General features: G+C 30.7%; 1 protein-coding gene across 1 annotated transcript in view; it reads left to right on the forward strand.

Moving 5' to 3' along the window:
• Positions 1 to 1,274: 1,274 nt before the first annotated feature.
• LOC149488210 (scavenger receptor class B member 1-like) overlaps positions 1,275 to 24,010 on the forward strand; it is a 36,514-nt gene continuing 13,778 nt past the window's right edge. The window contains exons 1-5 of the mRNA XM_089695381.1: positions 1,275 to 1,332; positions 16,976 to 17,076; positions 19,095 to 19,186; positions 21,781 to 21,944; positions 23,441 to 23,585. Of these exons, the coding sequence (XP_089551507.1) occupies positions 16,983 to 17,076; positions 19,095 to 19,186; positions 21,781 to 21,944; positions 23,441 to 23,585 (495 nt within the window). The 5' untranslated portion in view covers positions 1,275 to 1,332; positions 16,976 to 16,982. The remainder of the gene's footprint in view (positions 1,333 to 16,975; positions 17,077 to 19,094; positions 19,187 to 21,780; positions 21,945 to 23,440; positions 23,586 to 24,010) is intronic.

Consider the following 24,010-nt stretch of genomic DNA (forward strand, 5'->3'; position numbering starts at 1 on the left):
TACATATATCAATTTTATACATGATTATGTTTGATAATTATTGCCATTTCATTTATTTAAAAGGATACTTTTGAGTGGTTTTTATAGTATCAAATGTTATGGAACTTTTAACCCAGAATGTTGCTACATAATATTAGACATTGGCGGCAAAAAGCTGAAGACCGAGCTCTATGGCGTGCCTTAGGAGAGGCCTATGTCCAACAGTGGACGGAAAAAGGCTGAAGAGAGAGAGAGAGAGAGAGAGATTAGACATTTGTTAAAATACCTGTTTTATCCATACTAATATTATAAATGCGAAAGTAACTCTGTCTGTTTGTCTGTTACTCAATCACGCCTAAACTACTGAACCAATTTTCATGAAATTTGGTATGGAGATATTTTGATACCCGAGAAAGGACATAGGCTACTTTTTATCCCGGGAAAATGACGCAATCCCGGAAATCCCACGGGAACCGGAACTATGCGGGTTTTTCTTTGATTTCGCGGGCGAAGCCGCGGGCGGAAACCTATTTAACTATAAAAATGATATAAAGATGTTTTTACCTAAATAATATTCTTATCATAGCGAAAATTTATGAGACAGACATACATTCGGAAATAGAAACTGTACACCGGATTTATGTCACGATTAATTTGTTATTCTATACAACGAGATGTGAATATATCTAACTAGCTTTCCGCCCGCGGCTTCGCCCGCTTTGTCTAAAACATAATAAATTATAGAATCACTCTATCTATATCGTTGCGTAGTTTTAAAGATTTAAGCATACATAGGGACATAGGGACAGAGAAAGCGACTTTGTTTTATACTATGTAGTGATTTTAGCCAAGTGTGAATAAATGAAACCTTTTCTCTTTTATTGAAAACTAGGGAAACAAAGGGATCTTTGACTATAAAAAAAAGCATATACTGAAAAAAATTAACATGCTTTTATTAGCTCTATCTGTATGTTTGTGTAAAACCGACTACTTTAGTTTCGATTTTGGCCCAAACGGGCGGGACAGATTTAATTCAAACTAGGTATACACTTATCCGGGATCGGTCAAAAGCGTGTTTTTTAACTATATTTAAATTTCCTAACTGATTTATTTCGCTATACAAATAAACAGTTCTAATCATTTTTCTAGATATTTGACCATGTAAATAAATAAATAATAGACTACATGTAATGAAGCGGCAACGCGTATCGGGATCTCAATAGACTTTATATAGAGTAAGCGGTCTGCGCGCGCGCAGTCCACCGCGACTGCGCTGTGTGTGTGCGCCTCTGTACCGTTCAGTGATAATACCTGTGTGTTGTGTGTGTTTTGTGATACAGGTAAAAATTATTGGTGAGTACATTTTTTTTATTGCGGTGTTTTTTGTTAATTGGTGTGATTAATTTGTAGGTGTTTTTATTTAATTTTCACGTAAAATTGTGAGGATAAAAAGGTGTTAATTTTTATGTTAATTTAAAATTAATTACAATATTATCGTCATTTTACTTTAATTTAGAGAAGCCTATTTAAATAAATGTTTTTTCTTCATTTCTTTCTAAATTTTAATTAATATAATTTTTTCTGGGTTACATTTTTGCTATAAATAATAATTGAATGTTAGGATTATGTGGACATACTTTTAGATGAGAAAAGTTTCAGTTTTTACACACCATCCCAATAATAATGCACTTCTAAAAGCCAATAATATTTCTAAAAATATGCAAATAAATTCAAAACTATACGTTCATTGTATATAAATTATAATTTAATTTAAAATACAAGCTATTGATTGTTTGTCGATTGTTAGAAAATTTTAAAATGAAACATTAATAATTTTAACAAACATGTAGATATATTTCATTTTAGAAAAACCTAATTTATACCGGTTCGTTGTTTTGGGAGTTATGATACCAAACAAAAAACGCAGAAGCACATATTACAATTTCACCTTATTACATACCTACATACATCGAAAATTTTGATAAATTTTAATTTATTGTTAATAATTTATATTTAATACAGACTACAGTTAATTAATAAATCTGCAATCTGTGGGTTCGGGGATTCCCATAAAAAATAAGAAAAAACGTCAGGAGATCCTGCCAAATTCCTAAACCTAACCTAAGTTGGATCTTATAAAAATCACAAACCTTCTTGGGTTTAGATTAGGTAAGATTTAAAGATCCTTAGTAAATGCTTTTAGCTTTAAGAAAACCTTAGTGTGAAAACTAAATAAGAAAACACTTTGAACTCATATTACAGTTTACTTTAAGGCGTGGTTTACATTGTTTAAAACTGAATTCCTTCATTCATAATACTATAAGAAAAATGTTTTTTACGAGTAGATTTCTATAGAAATAACTTATAATAGTTCGGTAGAAAAAACGCAGTAAACGCAGAAAACGCAGTGACTTTGTTTAAGTAAGAGCTGATTTTTCAATCCTCGGTTAAAACTTATTCGTCGAATAACGTATAAAACTACCATTCCAAAATGTATTCTTATTGCACGCAATTGACAGTTTACAGGTGACATTTTAATATTATCGTGTAATACTTTATTGGACGGATAAGTTTTAACCAAGGATTGAAAAAAGTCAATTACATGTATATATAAGTCTTGTAAGTATTACTTGTTTGCAAATCCACTGACTCGGGTCCAGACTTGAAAGTTGAAACCCAAGCAAAAGATCAATATAACAGGTAACTTTAAAATAATCAAGATATTCTTGTATGTTAATATGATTTTTTATTTAACAATAAATCAGAAGCTAGTATTTCAGTATAATTTTATAGACTATTTTTTATAATTCACTAAACATAGTTTTTGATTTATTTCTGAATATAAATTTGTTATGTAACGTTATCTAAAAAATAATAAATTAATTCATAACGTCAAATATTTCTGTAGTTAATTTTTTCGACGTGATTTAGGTGATTCATACATGTTGACTGATGATGCATTTAAAATGATAAAAATAATCCTTTTCCTACATTTAAATTTCATAAGAAAAACAAAACAACTTAAATTTTTAATAACAAAATAATTGCACGCCTCATAAGCGAAGCGTTGAGGTGGGTACTACTGTCACTTCGCGCAAAACATCTGATTTTTCAAACTTAAAAATTAAAATGTCTTTATGTATCATACATTGCACTTGTAAGATAATACATACACACACATATTAAGAAAAAACACTATTTTTAACGTTCATGATATTTTTGATGTCATTTTTGTTATTTAAACTAGTTAAAAAACAGTTTAAAAAAGTTCTGTCTTGGACGTCCGTGTGTCTGTATGTGCGGATCCTTTTTCTTGTTAACACGATAGCGACCGAAATACTTTACTAATCGAGTCTTTTTTTTTCTCTTACGCTTGAGTATGCTCAGGAATAGAACCCTTTCATTTTTCAGGGTCTGATTCGATGTGGTTTAATTGTTATTAAATAAACAAAAATAATAATTAATAAATATTTATTAAAAAAAATTATGAGGCGTGCACTTTTGGATTTTCCAAATTATTTTAATTTATTCTTTCAAAAAACCGAGTCTATCGTGTATTTGATCCTGATAGCATCAAACTCAAACATATATTTACAATCAAGACTGTTTAGAAGCGCTTTTCAATCTTTAATTACATAGCTACCAGAAAGCAGTCTCTACAAAGTAGAGCGTGCAAGAAACTCTACCTATAGTTATTATTTTCAAATCGTATCAATTTCATTCTATTCGTCATACAAAAAAAATTGCAAAAGGACTAATTAAGCGGGCTACTCACATACCTGCCGCAGGGGCAATACCGGATGCACGGCAGTCGGAGTAATTAAAAAGCCAAAGAAATAAAGAATCCAATTTAAAAATTGCCCCTGCTTGCCTATACACATTACAATTAAGGAGCCAATTAGGGTGCAACTCCAATATTGCCCTGCGGGCTGCGGCAGGTTCGGGAGTAGCCGGCATAAGCAGTTATCTTGATGGAAAAATATTTATAATCTTCCCTATCTCTTTGAATAAATGTTTAATTTTAACACAGGTTTTAATTTAGCTAACTAAAACTCTCTTTATTTTATTTTTCACGACAGAGTTGACCCGTGATAAAACGAAATAATATATAACACTCGTAGATAGCGTGACTTTCTTTTGGGAAAATCATTTTTAAAATCAGTTCAGTAGAGTAGATCCAGATATTCTCCTCTAACACATCATAAACTTATAAATTAATAAACTTTATCCTGTTATAGTACTAGACGTAGTATATTATTATTAGTCTGTGGTACTAGTATGTACATAAATAATTGAAAAAATTAATGGATAAATATTTAGTAAAGATTATTGGATCAATATAAGAAATGATCTTCCCCGCAACGAACAAAGGAAATAATTTGTTTATAAACTTTCTCCTCAATAAATCTCATTTCTTATGAATCAATATTTTATACACAAAAGTTATCAAAGACCTTCTTGATTACAGGTCATTGACCTTAAAAGTTAAGTAAACAACGTTTGTTTTACATTTTTCGTTATTTCACTATTTTAGTGTGGAAACTTGTCATTTATTTTGTATAAATTAATAAGAAAACTGTTTATTATGTAATCACTTGGGAAATGAATCGATGTATACTTTGTAGCCGACTTCGAAAAATGGCCTGCAATGTAACGGCTACGTTTATTGAATTGCAATACCTATAAATGATAGTCTATTAGAGCTTGAGAGAATAATACTATGTTTGAAGTTTGTTTTATTTATAACATAGGTGTCGTAAAATCTCAAAGTTAAAGTCAGTTCCGTAGCACTAAAGTTACAGAGAAACAATAATTGAACATAAGGTATAAAAAAAGGTTCTGTGAATTTAAAAAGTACTTCAGAAATGAAAAATAGAGTACCTATTGATGATATATAATATTATTTATAATAAACTTCTATAAAAGAGAAAATGATGCTTATCAAAGGGTTTCCACCGTTCACGCAATAAATATATGCATATTCAATGAATTATTGGTAAATGGCGTAATAATTATACAAACTCATTTAAAATACGAAACACGTCTTCAAATTCTAGTCATCTAATGTTAATTTTAAAACGTAAACGTCATTTATACGACAAGAATAAAGTTATAGAAACATTGACACGATATTTACGGCCGGCCGGTTTCTGAATTGAGTATTTGACGTTACTCAAACCATGCTTAAATTCTCCTTAAATATTTTTGTGTATGTGACAAGATTTCTCCATCTTTAATCAAATAAACTTCTAATTCAGAAATACCTAAACTGCTTGATATTGTCTTTTGAGTCCATAGCAAATAATACAGAAGAACATTCAGCTAGAATGATCTTAATTCTTCTCTCATTTGCTTCCTCTCTTCTCCTCAGAAGACAATTCACTAGAATTTATTTTTTAATATTAACTCAAAACAGAAATAGAGTTCAAAAATTTACAATAAAAACCAAAAGAATACTATAAGAATACCTACTAAAAAAAATAATTCTTATAGAATAAAAAACGCCGGTCGACTTTTATCTCTAATGAAAATCGTTACGACTAAAATAGGAAGTTAATTTCAAAATGCAATAAAGAAAAAATATGATTTCTATTTTTCCTCGTGCGTGCCTCGTTTTTTTTCGTTTAATAAAAGTACTTGTATAATACTTTTGTTAAATGAAAATAAATACACATACGAAACATTTAAAATGAACATTTTTTTGGTCTTTTTACTATACCTATAGTCCTACAAAAATTTCCACACCTGTCTATATTTTTACGAATTAAGTACTTAAGAGAATAAAAAAAAAAACAAAAAGATATTAATAACTCATTCTCACGTGAAGGAACATGTGGATAGCATTAGGTACTAATCACATTGATTAAGCATGAACTATAAATTCGATGTATATTTTTCCTCAATATCAAAATATGCGGTTTTGCGACTTCAACCACATTTCGACTATTTACATCAATAACTAGCTGCTCCGCGCGGTTTCACCCCCGTGGCTCCACTCCTTTAGGTCGTAGCGTGATGATATATTATACCTTCCTCGATAAATGGGCTATCTAACACCGAAAGAATTTTTCAAATTGGACCAGTAGTTCCCGAGTTGAGCGCGTTCAAACAAACAAACAAACTCTTCAGCTTTATAATATTAGTATAGATAATGTGTTTCTAACAAAAAATATTTGTGAAGACAGATAATATAATACTATACTAGTATCTAGACATCAACATTATGTATAGATTAAATATAAATATAAAATATAATGTTTAATTTCTTAAAGCTCAATACGACATGTAAAGGTTAACGAGGCACGAAATTACCGAAAAATTACTGAATCGAAAAAACTGGGCATTCGTCAATAATTATGATAACTCTTTATTTCCTATAAAGCCTTAAAAAGGTAAGATGAGACGAATTCGGTTATTATACCATCAACCATTTAGTATAATTATGTATTTATTATTTTTAAATAAAAGTATGCGTTGGAATTGGGATAAATATTAATTTTTGGACACTAACTTGCCAATGGGAGCCGGTTTATCATATATATTCCATTTTTGTATAACTTATTGAACGCAAAAACAACTTTTTTTTGTCTGTTATAGTGTATTTTTTCCAAATAATATTATATTATTCATTTATGATATATGCCATATTATACAATATAGCTACATATAATATCCACTCAAGCCAACCAAACACAAATAACTTACCCCAAAAAAGCCTCATTTCATACAATTTTGTTTATTTTTTGCAAAGCACGTCATTGGATCTAAAATCGCTTTTAAATTGTTAGTTCCAACTTCAAGGCAGTTATTAGGTAGGCTTTGAGTCAAATCATATCTAGCTCTGGTATAAATTGAACGTTCATTTGTGATGAATGAAGACGGGTTTTAAAGGTCACGATACCTATAAAATTTTAGCCAAATTGTCTGAGTTATTATATATTTTACACGATGATAAAAATAGATGATTTTTTTTTCTACGTATCGATCGATAGCTTGATATATTATTTACTAACGAAATTCTAAACTGCCATCAAATTGTCAGAATCAGACAAAATTTTAATAGGACCGGACCAACCGGAAGGCAACAGCTATCAAATTAAAAAAAAAAACATAAAAATCGCTTTACCCAGTCGAAAGTGTCAAGTTGACAAATACAAAAAAAATCCAGGTGATCTCTTCTTTTTTGAAGTCTGTTGAAAGGATTATAAATTTTAAGTTGCAATGACGTAGAGGTCCTAATTGCTAATGCGGTAGGATAAAGGACACCTGATACCTATTGGTATTTTAATAATGTATTCCATCTAAATGATTGATGATGATTGAAATTGATCCCGGATTATTTTAAAAGGAATTTTCACACAGAATGGTTGAAGGGCTGCGTATTTACATCCGAATACATCAAATTTGTTACATATTTCTGTGCCTCCAGTGAATAAGGGAGTAAGACGAGTTATTCCCTTTGGTTTTTATTGCACCATTGGATTCAGCTCGTCAAAATACACAACATATCAAAAGGTCATATCTCTAGCTGCGTCCTAACCCATTTTTTCGAATGACCCAAACGGTATAAGTAGGGTGTGATTAACGGTATAAGTTACCTTATCCATCATTTTAGGCAATCGCAAAGGAACTATTAGTCTCGAGTCAAAAGTACCCACGAACACAAAGACGTATGTGTAGTTATACTTTTTGAATAAAGACTTAATTCATTTTGTTCCATCAGTCCTAACACTATTTTAGTATAAACTGTGGTATAAACGCATTTGTGTCATTTTTCTAACATGAGCATAAAGGAATAACTCTTTTAGTGTCATTGGTTCAAGTGACGACATGAGACAGTTTGGCATTAATGCCGTGTTGCTATTGGTCTATTAATTGAATACTGCACGGAAACAACACACACTATTCCTTATTATTTTTAAATCGTTTGTTCAATAAATCTGCAGCAACAAATCTTTATATTTTTTAAAAAAGGTACTTATCAGTTAACTTGGGATACTAATATATTTCTATGGAAATTAACTATTTTTTGCAATAGATATTAAAAATACAGTTAACACATTAAGTGCATTTAATGATATTATACTCTTTGTTTATATAAATACAGAACGATGATTGAATCATCTAAAAAAAGCCAACAAAAATGTTAAACTTATATTTTCTTCTTATAATTGGGTAAGTTTTTAAAAAATAACTCGTTTTTAATCTTTTTTCAAATAAATTATCTAACAACAATAATCAAGACAATAATACTATAGTCTATAATAGTCGCATAAAAAAAAGTATTTATAACCAGTCTTGACAATTATGAATATTGTTTTCTCCGCATATAGCGTTTTAGCCACTGTGCTTTGTTAATTTGCCTTTTTTATAGGAAAAAAATCCGCAATATCGATACTTCTTTGGTCCTGCATTTTCGTAAAAATTTTATGGATACTCTGGTACCACATATTTTGAAAAAATTGGGCTATTGTCACGGAGAGTCTCTTCAAAGTGCGTGCCTGTCTTAATTAATCTGTGCTTAATTTTTTCATAAAATCTTTGCGGTATTTTCTTTATTTATCTACATTATTTTGATATTATATGATATAGAAATTGTTAAAATTCTATATCATGCCGTAAAATATCGCAACTGACCACCTATAACTTTTCCTGTATTAACTGAACATACGTATGGTTTTCGGGCTTCTCTTATCTCTTTATAGTGCTTGTATCCTCAATGTATACCACCATGACATTGTGGCGTTGCCACTTTTATTATCTATATTTTATTATCTGTGGCGTTCCGAAACGGAACGCACTTGATCGAATTTTAAATTGATTCGACGATTCATTTTCACTAGGACAATAGCTGTTAATACGCAAAACGCAATACGCAGTTGATACGTAATTAATACCAATACTCAATGATTGTCTCCTGCTAACCTGTACAGACTAGACTCATTGTGGTGACTGGTGAAACATTGTATAGCACTGTATTATTGAAAGATCGATTAAAGGTTTATTTTACAATCTACGACTTTCATTATACATGGGTAACAAAACCCCATAACATATTCGGTTTTACTCCGGACAACATCTTCAGCCACCCAAGCCCTTTGCTTGAAGTCCAAATCCAGCGGAGGACAATAATCGTCATTTACTAAAATTGAAGGTTTTTCGTCCTAGTATAAAAGTTGTCTGGATCCCATTTTATACTCAATCTATAGTATAATACTATAGATATCATGTGAAACGTGACTTGGAAAAAAAATATTCAAATAAATCACAAAATAAAAATTTGAAACAATTTTAAAAGTTACGAAAAGCCCAATTATACGTCAAAATGACGCACAACATCCTCTTTACAACCAAATGGCGGAATTTACCTGGATGAGCCAACTGTGTACTGCTAGGTCTCGACGGCTAATAAGTTGGTTCTGGATTTTGCAGCGATTCGATGGTAAATATAAAAGAGTTCATACGTCAAATTTACGTAGATTGGACTTCTAGGGTTAAATGCATAAATACCTAAATGTTGTTTTGTTTTTATTATCTAATAACGATAAAAAAACCCGTTGATATCATTCGTTTTTCAAGCTACGTGCATAGTTTTTCCACTAAAATGCCTCAATTGAGTCATAAAGTACACAAATTTCAAGCATAATAAGTCACATCATTTCTATAAAACCAAAACTGGCAATAATATAAGTCGTGTTGTGCGATTATGAACATAGTGCATAAGGGCATAAGTCGTTATATTGCAAAGAGTAAAAAAAAAATTATGTGAATACATTGAGTTATTCCATGAAGTACTCGTTCATAAGGCCACAACTACAAAAAAACACGAAAAAAGTATATTTATGGGGTTGTTACAATATGTGTTCATATGTAAAAATATAGTCTAACATCATATCTTACACATACAAGCTTAAAATTTTGAATTAATAAAGATTTAGTATTGATATATAGTTTTTTGTCTCTCCTGAAAAGTGCTGTTTTTGAGTTATTCCCTTATTCACTGGAGGCACAGATTTTTCACCTACTTAAAAGTTCGTAATATTAGCTCATTGATTGTAACCAATATATAAAGAAAATAGCAAAGAAAATTATCAATAATTCATTGTTTTTGTTTGATAACAATTCAGTATATCCGTAACTCGTGGGGTTACGTAAAAAGCGAAATTTTTCAACGCTCCGATGCGCTGGCGCATCTAACACACTTATTATTTACTTATGTCATCAATTAGCACATGATAATTGATGTATTAGTTTTTGTTATGGCTTATTAATCCGTGTTAAATTTTAAAGGTTTGTTTAAATCCCATGTGGGGAAAAAGTAACATTTATTTGTTATATTTATAGCATTTATATTAAATTTATTCGTTGTAAAAAACACAAAAAAATATTAAAAAAAAATAATTTCGTATTAAAAAGTGTAGATAAGATGCATTCATATTTCAAGTCGAGAAATACAATATGCTGTAGTTCCATAGATTGACCTTTGATACGTTAAAAGTTAAAACTTAATCATGCTCCCCTATAATTTCTTTAATCATGGGAAAATTATCATACATGTTCATTTACCAATAGTTTTCATAGCGCAATAACATTACTCAACAGTTAGTTAAAATGTAATTTGTTTCATTTTTGAACCTTGACCACTCGCAAATGTCAGGAATTGAACCCACTGTTAGTTGAGCTGAGGTCGTTTGTTGACCTCAGATGCAGGGCCTAAAGGTAGAATGGGCAAACGTTGACCATTCGATTTAGATTTGTTATACTCAAATTCTTAAGTAGGTGCATTTTATTGATAAACTATGGTTGGCATAAACTACTACTCGTATGACTTAAGCAGTTGCAGACTGCAGTCATTGATCATCACTACATAGTATTAAACAAAGTCGCTTTCTCTGTCCCTATGTCCCTTTGTATGCTTAAATCTTTAAAACTACTACGGATTTTGGTGTGGTTTTTTTCAATAGATAGAGTGATTCAAGAGGAAGGTTCTAGTATATAATTTATTAGGTTTTAGACAAAGCAGGCGAAGCCGCGGGCGGTTAGCTAGTATATTATAAAAATCCTGACCATACCTTATACCTGCCACAGATAAATACACTTACTTTTAGGTGGTTTTAATTAATTTCGTCAAGTATTTTTCGCGTTAAAATAACACAACTAAAAATAAAACAAACGTTTATAGCAGATTAAAAATAAACCAATTAAAATGATTATTATTCGCAAATAAAATATACTTCAAGCGTTTTAAGAACTTGGAGTCTTAAAAAAATACTTATCAAATAAAAGTCTGTCCTACTTTTATAAAATTATGAATTTGTATGAAGTCGGAAGTGAGTGTGCTCTGTTTAATCAAAATAATTGTAAACAATGTAGATAATACACGAAATAAATGAATCATTGACTCCAAGCACTATATAATAATTTTAATAATTAATTTCATGACGTAAGTAGACACATTTCATGAATAAAGTTTTCTTGACTTACAATAATGAAAATGTTTTTTGTTCGTTACATGATAGTTTTTTTCCTAACTGAGGAAAAGCTTACGGTTATGTTAAGCAATAAGTTTATTTTGCCCATTCAATATTTTTCATATATTAGGTATTTCATAAATTCTTCTTTAGCGTGTAGAGGATTCTGTATTACATTCCTTGAGGAATCAAAATCATTAATTAAGAGAAGAAGAAGAAGAAGAGGAATCAAAATGTAACCATATTTTGACAGGAAAATATTCGATCATCTACTTATCTTTAAATTGAATCATAAGTACAAATTACATAATCCAATAACCCAATAAGGATAATTTCAACTTGATATATTATTAAACGTAACCAACACAATATAATACATAATACAGCTGTTATAGTATGAATGAGTACCAAAGAGACAAACAAACAAACACATTATTGCATTTATATTGACAGGGTGTATTAGTGCAGATAATGGCTATTTATCTGCAAAAGGTTATATCCTTGAATATAACTTTACTCGGCTATTAACATAATTCTTTTGTACGTATAATCTTAACTGGACGTTTTGTGCTTTGAATCTCAATTGGTTGAATAGCTTGTAGTCTAGGAGGCAGTGGTGAATTTTTATATCAATACTTAAACCATCTTAGCCACATTTTTGTATCTGCTAGATATAATTAAATCGATTCCGTCATTCGTTGATTCGTATAAAAGGCACTAGGTATAAATAAGTTAAGCATATATTACTACAAACTTCATCCACAGGCTATGCTCGCGCAGTTATATACAAATAATGGTAATTCCCAGTCATACTTAATCCGTTTTCAAGCCGATTCCGTTTAGTTGTGCGAAAAAAACCTATCAAAATTAGAATTTTTTTCAATATCATGTTTGTTATTGTTAGTAATGCGATGATTTATGTGGAACCATCACGTTATTTTATTCAGTCTCTTGGTGACCGAAATTCGAAATATTCAACAATTTAAAATAAAGTATAACCAGCTCTCTGACTAAAGAAATCTGAACACAGGAATGTAGTCACGTGTCATGCTCATTGTATGGGATTTAGAAATAAATTAAAAGGAGATAAAACTATTATTGTTCAATGAATAAGACATAGCATATCATTAATTTGTTATCGATTAATTATCTACAAAATAATAATATCTTTATAATAAGTATCACGTAGGTATCAAATATCAATGGATAAAAAAGTAATTGGTCTGTTTTGGACGTTTAATACGATTAAAATCAAATTGATGCCTAACATCGTAGATTAGTTGGAATAAACATGAAAATCGGCATATAATTTAATATTTGTGCCAGTTGTGCCCCGCGGTTTTACCCGCATTGCTCCGCTCTACAATAAATAGGCTGTCTATTGTCTCACTAAATAGTTTTTCAAATCGGACCCGTAGTTCCAGATCAGCGCGTGCAAGCAAACAAGCTTTATTCTTTAAGTATCGATTTTGTAAGAGATTATGAAAAATACATTATTATAATTGTTATTTGTTTAAATATAAAAATATACTATAATTATTTTCTATCACCTAGCATAAATATAATGCAAGTGTTTCCCACAATAATAACGATAAATTACTAAATGCAATTAGCACATCTTTGAAACCATTTTAACTTTATTATATTGCGCATTAAATATGATTTATTATTGCTTTAATTGTAGTTAATTTATAGAATATTACTGCCACGACTTCATACGGATGCAAAAGCAAACAATTATTAAACATTATAATATAAGCTGCTTACAGCTTTGGCCCCGGTTGCCTGGAAGAGACCACAGCTAAGTGATAAAGCCGCCTAATAAACTATAGTGTATGTGGATGGCTTTTATACTCTGCTCTAGACAATATGTTAATCGTCACAACTCACAACTCACAATGTATAGTTTCATATTTCAAAATTCAAAGTTCTGTTATTTCGTCAGTAGAGCATTTCAAAGAATATACCTACTTATTCAAACATAAAAAAACACGTTCTTTTAACATACTTGTACTGTTATGTATGCTGAATTTTATCGCTGTTTATGATTGTTTACTGTATTTTGGTCTAGGCCTTCTTAGTGTTTCCTTGGTGCAATAGTTAGCGTTTTAGTGTTAAAAGCAGATGTTATTGACTTCAATCGTCTCACCGACATTTATAAAAAAATATAAATAAATGCTCAATAGCTTCTTTACATGATAAAAGACCCAGCGTCTTGGAATAACAAATATGCAGTTACTACGTAATACATTGTAAAATTAAAATAAAAACAATAATATAATATGTAGTGATGTGATTAAAACTCTAATCGATTCTAGAAATGATACTGTTATTCGACAAAATAATGTCCACTTGAAAAGACTCGAATAATGTGTAGAGGATGAGATAGGATTCATGTAGTTTAGCATCCTTATTCCGTAGGTACGTGTATACAATTTAAAAATTAATTTGTAAAAGTATATATGCGATTATCTTGATGGATTATAAATCGTGTTTCATTTGTGTTTAGGTATCATACCTATTACAATACAATTATACATTTATAATATTGTATACTCGTAAATATAATATACAATTAATCATAATAGTGTTAGTCAAATTACTCTGGCATTTGAGCAACAATAACTTGATTATGGTTCTTTCGTAATGTTATAGTTTGCGTCTCTCCAAAAATAGTTCTCTGTACTCAAAAAACATCTTAGAAAAACTTCGAATAAGTTAATATCCTGTGCTAATTCTCTTGATATTCATTGGCATTTATTATCAGTCCAGTTTTGCACAGATTTGCGTGATCAACAATTAAAAACTAGTCACGTAAGTCGGTGAGTTTAACGCGAAAAAATAACGCAAAATGCCTAAAAAATAGAACCGGGTTTTTATTATTTATGACATACGTAAAGTATCATATTTACATAAAAAACAAAGCGCTAATTGTCACTTCAATAAAAGCGTATCTCTGTGATCTGTTATCGCAAAATAAACGGGTTTAAAACCGGTGTCATACGATCTGTGACGCGGTACATTATGGCAACTTGAAATAATTATAATAAAACCAGTTTATATACATTTTAATTTTTAAGCATGAATTACGACAGGAAAATTATGTAAAATAATAGGTTGTTCGAAATTATAAATAGGAAATCCATTAAGCTGTACAACTGTTGCTATTCGTTTAATTAAACCAAAAAGTAATCGAATTAGTAATGGTTTCATTTGAACACTTCATTCTAACTTGAACGGTTAACAAAAGCTTTGGTACCTACATTAATAACCGTAATTTCAACGCCTGGGCATGTTCATTAAAATTTTATACAATCATCACTACATAGTATAAAACAAAGTCGCTTTCTCTGTCCCTAATCCCTATGTCCCTATGTATGCTTAAATCTTTTAAACTACGCAACGGATTTTGATGCGGTTTTTTTTTAATAGATAGAGTGATTCAAGAGGAAGGTTTTAGTATATAATTTATTATGTTTTAGACAAAGCGGGCGAAGCCGCGTGCGGAAAGTTAGTTATACATAATATTATAAACTCATGGTCATCTCTCTTTCTATTCAAAAAACCGCATCAAATTCCGTTGCATAGTTTTAAAGATTTAACCATAATACATAGGGACAGAGAAAGCGACTTTGTTTTATACTATGTAGTGATATGACCATTCAAAAGCACTTCTAAAAAGTACAGTTATAAGCGTTTGTTTGACAATAAAACTTTGTAAGTACATGCTAAAATTGTTATAACAAAACACGTCATTTCTCGTTTGCAGTTAAAAAAATATCGCTAAAATTATTCAAAATAATAGTCACCTAGTCTGGCACCAAATCTGGCATTTGAGAATTTGCGTCAATTCCCATAACCAGTTAAAGTTTAGCATAATTACCTGTTCGTTATCTATAATACACATCCTTAAGTTTTGGCAAACGTCAACGTTATATATTGGACGTAAACATAATAAATAACCAAATAAATACATGTTTGAGGTCAGATATGACGTTTTAGAAATTCTTCAGGTTTATTAGTGCAAGCCGGATATTATAATATTTAACTGATTCGCCGAATTTCACCGAATCTTGTCTATTCTTTAAAAGCTGTAATAGGATTGACTTTTATAGTTTTATTTTCATCAATTTAATGCAAATGAAATGTCTAAAACTTACATTTTGCACGCCTCATAAGCGAAGCGTTGAGGTGGGTACTACTGTCACTTCGCGCAAAACATCTGATTTTTCAAACTTAAAATGTCTTTATGTACCTATCATACATTGCACTTGTAAGATAATACATACACACACATATTAAGAAAAAACACTATTTTTAACATTCATGATATTTTTGATGTCATTTTTGTTATTTAAACTAGTTAAAAAACAGTTTAAAAAAGTTCTGTCTCGGACGTCCGTGTGTCTGTATGTGCGGATCCTTTTTCTTGTTAACACGATAGCGACCGAAATACTTTACTAATCGAGTCTTTTTTTTTCTCTTACGCTTGAGTATGCTCAGGAATAGAACCCTTTCATTTTTCAGGGTCTGATTCGATGTGGTTTAATTGTTATTAAATAAACAAAAAATGTTGTGTGGTTTTATGAAACCACTGTAAAATTGAAACTGTCCGAACGGTTCCGAACACTGCTTTGTGTAGCGCATGTCGCGTGTCGGTCGGCTGCCGAGTAGGTATACCTACTCGGCAGCCGCGATACACGCGACATGCGCTACACAGACCAAAAAGTTTGAGACGATGTAATAAAAGTTTCACTTTAAAAAAATAATTATTAAAAAAAAATTATGAGGCGTGCACTTTTGGATTTTCCAAATTTTTTTTTTATTGCAACCCCGGCAATGGAGCAGGCGACCCACTTGATGATGGTGATGGTCGCCGCCCATGACAATTCACAGCATTCGGGAACGTATTGCCGGCTTTAAATAAACCTTTAAATAATAATTTACATAAACCATTAATAATATTAGTGTCATAATAGGGATAATTATACCCATTCTTGGATATAAAGCTTTTGATAAATATAAAGTTACTAAATTATATCTAGATTTTTCTATAAATCTGAATTAAAATCTTCATAATTTTAATATGTACCAACGCAAGAACAAGAACAGTCCTCTTGACAAAGGTTATAACGTTATAATTTGATGAAGGTGACCGGGTGAGGTATATTTAATAATTAATAAATTAATTTTAATATTAGCTGACGGAATTTATATGTATGTAACTGTGTCTTGGTTCTTATTTTTTTATTTTAAAAGTGAAACTTTTATTACATCGTCTCAAACTTTTTGGTCTGTGTAGCGCATGTCGCGTGTATCGCGGCTGCCGAGTAGGTATACCTACTCGGCAGCCGACCGTCACGCGACATGCGCTACACAAAGCAGTGTTCGGAACCGTTCGAACAGTTTCACTTTTACCGTGGTTTCATAAAACCACACAACATTTTTTTTTCTAGTCCCTATAACCACATCTATTAGTCTAGTCATATTATAATTATGTTTAATGTATGTTTGTCTTGTTACAGGTCCAAAATGGTGTTAGGGCCGAAGAAAGCGATACAACATGTCCCCAGCAAGGGGAGGATATCTATAATGAAAATACAGAACTTTACCGTACAAAAAAGACGTAAGTTATAATATGTTACTCATAATAATACAATATCTATCAACGCACAGGTGAACCAGCCTACAGATAGCCGCTATATATAATATAATTTTTTTTCTAATTATGCGGAGCTGTAAAACTATGTTTGCATGCCAGTGTAACTGGCGAATGTGCTCTACATACTTTCCTTATAATGTAATAACTTGTAAACCACATTTAAGCAAATAAAGATATTTATTATTATTATGATGTAGACATCCGCTAAGAAAACATTTTGATAAATTCTACCCCCAAGAGGTTAAAAGGGGACGATTTGTAACTGAATTTTCATCATTTCATCATCATTTCAGCAGCTAGTCACTTATAAAATATATATAAATTTATTAATAGACTCTACACACAACCGTTACCGTTAATTCATGTGTTAAATGTTTAAAAATAAATACCAAACTTAATTTATTATAACTTTTTTACCGATGATTTTAATGGACTTCCAATTAATTTCATACAACGAGACAAGTTTAATTTAAGAAATAAATCGCACTCATATTTCTTTTAAATTTGCTTTTTTGCGGCGGATTATTAATAATATAATTATATAAAATAAATATAGGTTAATGAGTTTTTATCAACCGTTATTTAAAATAAAAATAGGAAATAACCTTCTAAATTGAACCTGACCTTCCTTAAAGATAAACTATTTGATCTGCCATTATCTTATAACAATAAAAATATTAGATTAAGTATGAAAATATAAATAAACTTTAATAACTAATTTTAAATAACTACATCGACACAGTACACTGGTGAAGATTCTTGTAAAATAAGTATAATTCGCAGTCATTAGCCTAACCTTCGATTAGTTCTTAAAACGGGTTTATTTACTGACTTTCCGGTATACATCAAAATATAGAGAATAAACATACCTATAGGGAAAAACTAAATTATTGATCAGAATTTAGTAAAATGTTTATTTTTTTTGCATTCAAAAGTATTTAGATATTATCTGTGACCCGCGGTTTTACCCGCAGTGCTCCGCTCTTCTAGGTCTTAGCGTGATGATATATCCTATAGCCGTCCTAGGTAAATTTCTTTTATTCGATACTATACAAGCTAATAAGCAGCCAGGGTATCTCTATACTAAGTTGTAGTGGCGTAGGGATACTTGTAGGGGTGAAATAAGGAGTGGAACTCACGAACTATCCATTCCGCAGCATAAAACCTCAGCCTTTCGTGGGTCATTCAAATATAGCGCGACGAAATGTTGGAACAATATCCCCCCTCCAATAAAAAAATCTTAAGTGTAAGTCCAACTTTCGTCGCACTTACAAATCGTTCCTGCTAAAATTCCAACATTAGTAATTCAATATTCTTCGACAATACCTAATACCTGTTATACATATCCAAAATTATATTATATTATATTGTTATTACTTATTGCTTGCTTATATCGACTTCATTTCATGATTAACACATAGATATATACTACCCATAAACTTGACCAAAAATATTGTCTCCTATATATATATATAACTTATCCTTTATATTTATTGTATATCTATTTATTATTATTTATCTTATTTCATACTCCTTCCATCTTAGAGGCGCAAACTAGTCATGTGGGTATCTGGCAGAATTACCAGCGTTGTGGAGTTTGCCTCTGCAACATTATGCTGAACCAGGGCCTTTTTGCAGCTACAATGCAAGTTTGATATAATTAATGTCAGTTATAATTCGATTGTTATCATATATTTTATTTTTGTATTTTTTTTATTTTTGATGGTGTCTTAGAATGTATAAGCTTATCATTGTGTTGTTTGGTTGCAATAAATCTTTTTGTATTGTATTCTTGTATTGTATTGTAAATGGGCTATCTAACACCGAAAGAATTTTTAAAATTGGACCAGTTCCTGAGATTAGCACTTTCAAACAAACAAACAAACTCTTCAGCTTTATAATATTATAATCATTAATATTAGTATATAGATTTAATGTAGACTGCGAAGTTGCTAAAAATAATGGTTTTGTTTTGTTCACAGAGTCGGTAGTCACGCTAGTCTATGGAAGTTTATTAATTATTGTTGGAATGGTATCAATGATCATCGATCCGATTACAATAGTCACAAATTGGGTAAGTTTATATCATCATCATCAGTATATTCTCAATGCCTGTGTCACCGTAAAACTTTAAACATTGTCAGTACAATAAAGCACGTCACACACGGTGAAGATACTAAACACTGACACAAAATTTCGGGTCATTTGTAACAGGATGGCGGTTCTACAGGGGTCTTAGTACGCAATGACAAAAAGAAAAATGATGGTCAGAACGCTGATACCGCTTTCCTTAAGATACTGTAATATTTTATATTAGAGAATCTTAACATAAAATATTAAAGTATCTTCACCGTGTGTGACGCGCTTAATGCGTAAAATTACAAGCAAATATTACAGATTATAATTTTTTGAGAGTTTGCAATCTCGCGAGTTAAATTATAATCTATCGGTTTTAAAATCTTACGGCGACATTATATTATATCTTTTGTAAGAGTTAAGCAATAGGGCATAATCCAACACGCAGGCTTATGGGCCTTCTGCACAATGGGCAGCGTTGGGCGAGTAGAGGTCATCACGATAGTGTACAGGGCTTGTAGAGAGCCTTAATGTCTGTAATCGGTCGTTATTGTTGATTGTAGATTGATTCATAATCGCCGTATTGGCGGCAAATATCGACAATCATTTGTTGAGCCAACGCTGCCCATTGTGTAGAGGGCCCATTGGACAAGGTCGAGAGTAGCATTAAAGAAGTTTATTTATTTAGCTAAATTTATTTTAAAAAGTACTAATTCCCAAAAATACATTAATTAACCATACAATACTAAATTTTAAAAGGTTATAATTCATATAATATGCAGCAGATCTTCAACATTTTTAATGAGACCTCGACATTTACTCCTATTCCTATTTAAGTAACTTTATCTATTGATATTAAAGAATTATGACCGTGAGTAAATAATAACATTCCGATACATACTTATATAATAAAATTTAACATTTACATCAAAGGAACAAATCCATCATATTATTGTACAAATATATACTTAGGCTAACGAAGCCAATAATAGCATTCAATTTACAACTCATAATATCTTTATTACAATAAATTTGATACATTGTTCTTTAAAAACCTTCCTTTTAAAGCTTATTTATAAATTACAGGAAACACTGTATAAGTTTAACTTATTTTAGTTTGCTCAGAAAACAAACATATCCAACAAATATAACATTTAACACTGAGCTCGCGACATTGCAAACAAACTTAATTGTTCACATAATTATTTATTTGTTTGATTTGCTAAGTGTTTTAGTCATTGATTTGCTGAACAAACTTCCTTAGATAATAACGAACGTATTCTAATTATTTATTTTAGACATAACAGTAATTATCCGTATTATTATATCCATAATATATTTTATGTCGTTTTTACGAAAAATTAATTAAGCAATGGCTATTTTTGTTAATTTATTTTAAAAAATAAAAGCAAACTGTTATTGAGCATAATGTTATTGAATAATGACTTATGTATTATGATATAACGCTAAATAGTAAATAAAATATTTTTGACCTATTTCGTTATGTAACATAATGTGCATCGTGATCTTCCAATTTCCAATAACCTTCTTTATTTCGGACTAGCTGTGCCGCGCGGTTTCACCCGCATTACTCCGCTCCTGTTGGTCTTAGCATGATGATATATAGCCTATATTACTCGTGGATAATGTAGCTTTCGAATGGTGAAAGAATTTTTAAAATCGGTCCAGTAGTTTATGAGCCTATTCATTACAATCAAACAAACAAACAAACAAAGTTTTCCTCTTTATAATATTAGTGTAGATTAGAATATTTATTATTGTACTCAATGCCAAATATTGTTGTTGTCAATATTTTGGTTACTGTAAGTTGAATGAAATTTTAATAAATATAAATTGTGATCGTGAAGTTCTATTTTTCTTGGATTCATTTTAATTATTTTACCTTATTTTTTGATGTAGGTTAACAATAAAGATTGCTAATAATCGTAACGAAATGGAAAACGGATGTTCGTAAAAAAATCAATACTTATATCATTCAATGGTAAATATTTTCAGTACCTGTAGTGTTTTGTTACGTTAAGTTTGTCTCAAATATGCAACATATTATTTTCATTGTAAACAAAAGTCATTATTTAATATTTATATAGCTAAGTATTTTCAACATTATAATATAACTCAAGCTTAATATTAGATGAATACATACAACAAATACCTGCATTATTTTCAGCAGTTTTTTCAAACCTGCTTCCGTACCATTATGTTTTAAAGCAGTAGCTTAATTTATCGATATATTCCTAGATATATTATGACGATGTCCTCATCGTGGTACCCCCCTTGAAATATGAAATACTAGGAAACAAATCCAATTAGAAGTTTACTAATATACCCATTTTATTACAGATCAAAATATTAAGTAACTAGCTTTCCGCCCGCGGCTTCGCCCACTTTGTCTAAAACATAATAAATTATATACTAAAACCTTCCTCTTGAATCACTCTATCTATTAAAAAAACCGCATCAAAATCCGTTGCGTAGTTTTAAAGATTTAAGCATACATAGGGACATAGGGACAGAGAAAGCGACTTTGTTTTATACTATGTAGTGATGATACAATAAATATATTATTTTCAGTACGCAGAAATAAAGGAGGGTAAATTCATCTACAACATGTGGTCGAACCCGACGTATGAAGTATTCTCTGACGTCTACATTTTCAACTATACGAACGTTAAGGAGTTCCTGAGGGGAGAGGATAAAGTCCTAAAAGTACAGGAATTGGGACCTTATAAGTTTCAGTAAGTATTTAGTTTTATAGCATTCAAATGCATTATAAATAATATAAATTGTTAAAAACCCGAACCCGCTTCTTCCGCCATTCCGGGGTTACGCATGGGTCCGTGTTACGACTCCTTATTTCCAGACAGTTTATGCCGTGAATTGAACTGACTGACAAATTCATAATATACCTCCCCTGATATCGGCCGGGTGTGATCCCGCCAGAACAATCGAATTTATTCTACTCTTTCGGTTTTATGTGTTTGACAATGTTTAAAAAGTAGTTATCTAGTATCTAGGTAGTGTTTTGATATTACTTTTTAGATGGTATTTGCTTGGTAAAGGCTTGGTATTTATTATGTTTAGATGTCATTTTTGAAGGTTATTTAATATTTTATATTTATCCTCATTTGAATTTTGAATACCACGCGTAGGTATTATATTAAATCACAACTTTTTTATCTTTTCTTAAAGTTCTAAGAACTAACAAGTGATAATCTCTTTTATCTTGAGTTAATGACATTAAGTATAAAAATATCTGGTTCTTGCACAGGGTTCTTGTGATAAGTTTTTTACATATTGAAGTTAATTAAGCGAACGCGAGAGATAAAAATAAATCATATGCTATACCGTAATATTATTATGTTTAGTACCGTAACTAAAATATTTTAATCTTATGTTTATTTAGGACATAAGAGAAATTTAGAGATTATTTAGTAGATAAAAAATCTTTTTTTATTCATATTTTTTAGGACAAGACCTTCCGATCATAATTGTTAAAATATTGCCTATATCGCATTGGAATAATTTAAATTTCTACTGGGGGATTTTTTTCAAAAAATTTGAGAAAAGATATTCATTGCAATAAAAAGAAAAAGAAAAAAAAAATGTTGTGTGGTTTTATGAAACCACGGTAAAAGTGAAACTTTTCCGAACACTGCTTTATACCTACTCGGCAGCCGACCGTCACGCGACATGCGCTACACAGACCAAAAAGTTTGAGACGATGTAATAAAAGTTTCACTTTAAAAATTACATCTTACTTCAAAATATTACTCTTAAAAAACAAATAACTTACTCTTAGGGCTGTTTTCAACATTTTTTGATTCCATATGGCATTTTTTTATCATATAAACTTCATTAATAAGAAGACATTTAAACTGACATTATATATTTTAAAAAGCCCAGCCCTTACCATTATATCTTAAAGCAGTATAATTTCCAGTGAGGAAAAATTATAGCCTTATTTAGATCCTCTAGCGCAACCACTTTCGAACACAAGATAGTATTACTGTAGCCTGTAAAACATCATGGTAACCCCCCAGACCTTAGAAAGAGCATAACATTTGATCACATAGAAACAGCATAACATTTGATCACACAAAAACAGCATAACATTTGATCACATACAAACAACATAAAATATAATTACATAGAAACAGCATAATATTTCATCACAGAGGAACAGCATAACATTTGATCACACTGAAACAGCCTAACATTAGATCACTTGCAGGGAGATGAGGACGAACGAGAACATAACGATAGACAGAGAGCGCGGGGTGATGACGATGAACCCGGTGATCAAGCTGAAGTTCCTCCCGGACCAATCGGTGCGGCACTACAACGATACTGTGATCGTGCCGAATATTGCGCTGCTCGTGAGTTCGATTTTATTTTGGACTTAATTACACTCACAATATAAATTTAGCAACACAGAAAAAAAGAACCGAATGGCAGTCTTCTAGCCAGTTATGATCTCTTCCAGAGTATATAACCACCATTGCCTTAAAAAATGCGTTTAGAAGAGGACTACTTCCACCTTTAGCACGTGGTTTTACACAGTATAGTGGCGGATAAACGTGTTTATCTAGATTATAATTTAGTCTATTTTAGTTATGAAGTAGTAGTAGTTATATATTTATGTCAATTTTAGTCTACTTATAATATTGGTTCCATGGTTTCAGATACCTAGCTGCTAGAATCTGTTTAATATTTTTGGGCATAAAGCTACTTATAACGACTAGATGTATCTAACTTATCGATGCCATAAATATTATCGATGATAGTTATTTAGATTTTTATG

The sequence above is a fragment of the Colias philodice genome, chromosome 5, assembly GCF_061535455.1.
Source record: "Colias philodice isolate Cphi_HAF_F1 chromosome 5, ilColPhil1 Martin Lab GWU primary, whole genome shotgun sequence".
Classification (NCBI taxonomy): Eukaryota; Metazoa; Arthropoda; class Insecta; order Lepidoptera; family Pieridae; genus Colias; species Colias philodice.